The 4,670-nt window shown below is 53.7% G+C and overlaps 1 protein-coding gene across 1 annotated transcript; it reads left to right on the forward strand.

Annotated features, from left to right (window-relative positions):
- The first annotated feature begins 400 nt into the window (after nt 1-400).
- On the forward strand, nt 401-4,643 carry LGALSL (galectin like). The gene is made up of 5 exons (XM_075496854.1): nt 401-638; nt 817-888; nt 1,044-1,132; nt 1,617-1,794; nt 4,500-4,643. The coding sequence occupies exons 1-5, from the start codon at nt 606-608 to the stop codon at nt 4,641-4,643; spliced, it is 516 nt and encodes a 171-aa protein (XP_075352969.1). The 5' UTR covers nt 401-605.
- Nucleotides 4,644-4,670: the final 27 nt, after the last annotated feature.

The following is a 4,670-nucleotide window of genomic DNA, read 5'->3' on the forward strand; positions in this document are numbered from 1 at the left end:
ACGGGGCGCGGGGCTCTTGCGGCCCCTCTCCCAGCACTCATCACCTGCAGGCCCCAGGTGAGGGTCCCCGGGCCCCCACCAGCCCGGAGGCCGGCCGGGCCCTGCCAGGGCCTACCCCGGGCCCACCATCGCCACCCCCCCCCCCTGCTCCAGCCGCCCCCCCTCAGCGGGGCCGCGGCCCGAGCGTGGCCAGGCCCGCCGAGCCGGGGTCTCCCCGTTCGGGGCCGGGGTCTCCCCGTTCGGGGCCGGGCCCTGCGGCCCTTCCAGCCGAGCCCTGCCCCGGGGCAGGCTGCCGAGCGGAGCGGAGCGGAGGAAGCGGCAGCAGCCCCCGCCCTGCCCGGCTCCCCCCCCGGGCCAGGGGCTGGGCTCCCCGCCGGGCGAGGCAGAGCCGGTCACCTCCTCCCCTCCTCCTCCTCCTCCCCTTCCTCCTCCTACTCCTCGCCTTCCTACTTCTGCACCGGCTCCGCTCCCGCTCCGGCTCCGCCGCTGCCCCTCAGCCGCCGGGGCTGCCACACGGCCCCCTCCCACCCCCCCTCTCCCCCGCCCCCGCTGGTCCCCCTCCTCCCCGTCCCCAGCGCCGCCACCGCCGCCGCCGCTTCCACAAGATGGCGGGGACTGTGGCCGAGCGGGACGCGCTGGTGAGTGCCGCTTTGCCCCCTCCCCGGGGCTCCGGGACGGGGACCGGGACGGGGCTGGGGGGGGGCGGGCAGGGCAGGCCCCCCACGGCGGGCACCTGCGGAGCGGAGCGGAGCGGCGGGGGGGGGCCGGGAGGGGCTCCGCCTGCCCCTGCCTCAGCGCTCTCCGTTTTACCTGCAGAAAATAGAGGACGGGCATTTAAACAACTCCCTGGGATCCCCGGTGCAAGCTGATGTGTACTTCCCTCGCCTGGTAAATCACCTTTATTGGGGTTTTGGGGGGGGGGGGTTATTATTTTTTTTTTTTAAACGCATTTAACCACCCACCCCCCCCCCCCACGGCTGCACAACGGCGGCCGCCGCTGATGCCGAGTTGACCCTCGCCACCCTCCCCCCTGTCCTTTCCAGATCGTCCCCTTCTGTGGGCACATCAAAGGAGGAATGAGGCCGGGAAAGAAGATCTTAGTTATGGGCATAGTGGACCTCAACCCCGAGAGGTAACACCCGGGCAGGGCTGCCCGCCCCGGGAGCGCTGGGCCCGGGGAGGGGGCGAGGGGGGGAGGCCACACGCACAAACACACACATACACACGTATCCCTCCTTTCTGGAGAGGGATTATTTTTATCATTTTAAATATAGCGTGCTGATTTCTCCTTTGACCCATAGAGGGGGCATTTCTTTAAGGGATCCTGTTTCCCAACATTTCACTTGGGAGTAAAGGAGCATATAGCGCATATATGTATACATATATATACACATATATGCACAACGCACATGCACACACACATATATATATATATGCTATAACCATGTTCTTGTCCTTGCTGAGCTTTCAGAGCATTCCCTGAATGAGCTGAGCTGTCACCCCCCCATGCTGCTATACCATCAATGGCTTTAATAAGTTGAGAAATGAAACCGGCAGCATTTGGGGCTTATTTGCTTGTTTCTGGCTGAAGGAGAGCCGTTCTGTTTGTGTTGCAGCTTTGGCATCAGTCTGACTTGCGGGGAGTCAGAAGATCCTCCTGCGGATGTAGCTATTGAACTGAAAGCCGTGTTTACAGACAGACAGTTTGTCAGAAACTCTTGTGTAGCTGGAGAATGGGGGGAAGAGCAATCATCTATTCCTTACTTTCCGTTTATACCGGACCAGCCTTTTAGGGTGAGTATCAGGATGACAGCGGCATGTGCCGTATCTGATAAAGTGTAATATGATCAGAGTCGCAGCAGAACCCAACTTGCCTCTCATGAAATCAGTGTAACCCACGCTTCTCCAGTTGAGACACCGGTTGCCGGATTGTTTGTATCGATCAGAAGTTGTGCAGAGATCCCGCTGCCATGTGCAACTGCAGGCAGTTCAGATGGGGCTATGAACACCTCACCAGGGTGCTATGACAAGTCGGAGGTTGTAATACTGTGTGATGAAGTGCACTTCCTGAGCTTAGTTTTATAGCTATAAATTAAAAAGTACCTCTATGTTATTAGTGCATTACAGGTTATTACTGGAGAATGTAAATACTCTGTGGGACTGCCATATGTTTTGATGGTTTTTTTAATGGATGTAGTGTTTGCAGTTTATTGCAGCTAATAAGGATCTCGTTCATCCTTTGTCTCCAGGGATGTTACACTGAGGTTGACCGTAGCCCTTCGTGTTAGCAGATTAAACAGCTAAGCACTAGTGGTATTCTTTTGTGAACCCTGGGATTAAATCTCCTGTCAAATTTAAGTCTGTAGTCACTTGAAAATGGTGTACGTGGAAATGCTGTGGTGCAAGGGATGGCCTGGATTGACCTAGAAGCAGATTCCCATCTGTAGTGTTTATGGTTGTGTGAAGATGTCTTTGCAAATCAGGAGTAACAAAGTATGCAGCTGCAGAGGGCTGCTTCTCTCTCAGTGGCTTCACAACATTGAGGAAAAAAGGCTGCATGCCTTCTCCATGCGGCTGACCCAGAAAACCCCTCCTCCTCCTCCCCGCCCCTCTTATGAAACCTCGCTGGCCCCTCTGCTAAATGCCAATGCTCTGACCAGCTGCCAAACTCTCTTAATCCTTCTTGCCCCCAAGATAATCTCCCCCAACCCTAAAAACTCACCATCTCCCCAGATGCTTGGGCTTTGAGAGGGTGTTTATGACTGGTTTTGCTGTGAATTGGTTGCGCTCTACTTGCTTCTACAAACGCTCCCATCAGAACTGGCAACACCCTTTGGTGCGTGTGGGAAATGCACTTGAAAGGGCTTGGAGGCTTGGTCCTGCTCTGGCTGAGAGGGTTATGCTACCTGCTGCAGTGGATGGTGGCTGGGCCCTCACACAAGCCAGACAAATTACCCAGAGCATGTTTTGTGGGTGTCCCACTAATGACAGTTGGTGTTAGAGGACAGCAATATTGTACGTTTGGCATGAGATACTGTAGACAGGGAGTTGTTGTTCTTTTTCTTCTTTTTCCCTCCTCTTTTTTCCCCAAAATGCACAAATGGAATTTAGGCCCCAATTGACTTTGTACCTTTCATGGTCTCCCTCTCAGTGAATAAATTAGACTATTAAGTGTTCTTGCCAATTACTTGTGATCCAGTCCAATTATCATTCTGGCATGGCCCAGGGTGATCTGAAAAAATGGATCGTAAGCAGTGTTGAGGCTAACCATATCTTTTACATAACAAGGCCTAAGGCTGGGTGCGCCTACCACAGTGACACAGGAGCTACACAGCAGCACGGGCGCTTCCGTGTTACATGGTGTGCTACCAGGTCCCCAGGAGCTTCAGCTCTCCTGGACTGTCTGCTGCCACTTCTCCCACTGCAATGTGCCCTAAGTTAGTCAGGCTTTGGCTCACTCAGTTTATCACTGGCCCCGTTCCCATTTTTATACGCTGTAATAGCAGCAGAGTCAAGTGCCTGGAAGCAGCACTTCACTCCAGACTACCAGCCTCTTGAAATGACCCAGGATTTACATGTGGCTTCCGTGTAGATTTTCTTCTTAGCCTGTCTGGACCTGGATGTCTCCGAGGGCCTGTACGAGAAGCGCACGTTCTGTGCCTTCATATCCCTGCTTCCTGCCGGGGCCAGCTCCAGTGAAGCTTAACTACAGGGCACCCTCTCAAGCCACCCCTAACATCAGGAATCTCCCAACCTGTCCAAGCCTGTTCAGCTCCAGGCTTTGTTGCTTTTCCAGAGCATTTCTGCAGGGCTGTAGGAGGAGGCATGACCTGTGTCCCTCCCTGATCCTGTTTGTGCCTCGTGAACTGTCTAGCTGAATTCAAGCCATCCTGCACCACGTTTTCCCTCACTGCAGCCCCAGTATGGAGTCTAGTCCAACAGAGAGTCCTGGGCTGTCTGCAGCCACAGTAGTGAAGGCTTTTTAGTTTTGCAGCAGCTGTGTGAGTACGTGTGGGAGGGGAGGGCAAACCTATCTCTCCTCTCATGTTCGCTCCCTTCCAGTAAATTAACGGAAGCATGGAAAGCATTGCAGAGGGAACTGCCCTCTTGTTCTGCAGCAAAAAAAATTCTGTAGCAAGGAATGCAAGATTTGGGTTGGAGATACAATTTCTTCCCCCTGTAATTAGCAGTTTGAGTCTGTTTCTGGCATTATTCCAAGAGGCAAAACATCCCTGATGCCAGTGGTTCCCGAGTCTTTCCCACCACGACAGCGTGAGATTGGATTAACGTCCCCGTGAAGTAAGAGCAGATCCGTCATAGTGTAACTGGTGTCATTGGGGGCAAACTGGTCTCAGCCCTGGCCGTTAGGTGGCACGTAAGTAGCAAAATGTGTAACCACACCAACACTGCTTAAAGGCTAATGGAGTGCTCTCTGTATTCTGTGAAATAACTTCCCAGTTACACTGTGAACAACATGCTTCATCATTTTATTTTTACAGGTTGAGATACTTTGCGAGCATCCCCGTTTTAGAATATTTGTGGATGGACATCAGCTCTTTGATTTTTACCACCGTATTGAAACACTGTCAGCAATTGACACGATAAAGATAAATGGGGATCTTCAGCTTACAAAACTTGGCTGAGCTTGTTAGGACTGCAGATTCCAAACC

Source organism: Mycteria americana, chromosome 3 (assembly GCF_035582795.1).
Source record: "Mycteria americana isolate JAX WOST 10 ecotype Jacksonville Zoo and Gardens chromosome 3, USCA_MyAme_1.0, whole genome shotgun sequence".
In the NCBI taxonomy this organism is placed as follows: Eukaryota; Metazoa; Chordata; class Aves; order Ciconiiformes; family Ciconiidae; genus Mycteria; species Mycteria americana.

What these genes read in the sequence shown, in the direction of transcription:
- LGALSL (XM_075496854.1), top strand. Translation starts at nt 606, where the DNA reads ATGGCGGGGACTGTGGCCGAGCGGGACGCGCTG. An exon ending in TGGCCGAGCGGGACGCGCTG is followed by an intron (nt 639 to 816) that starts GTGAGTGCCGCT and finishes TTTTACCTGCAG; the next exon opens with AAAATAGAGGACGGGCATTT. An exon ending in TACCGGACCAGCCTTTTAGG is followed by an intron (nt 1,795 to 4,499) that starts GTGAGTATCAGG and finishes TTATTTTTACAG; the next exon opens with GTTGAGATACTTTGCGAGCA.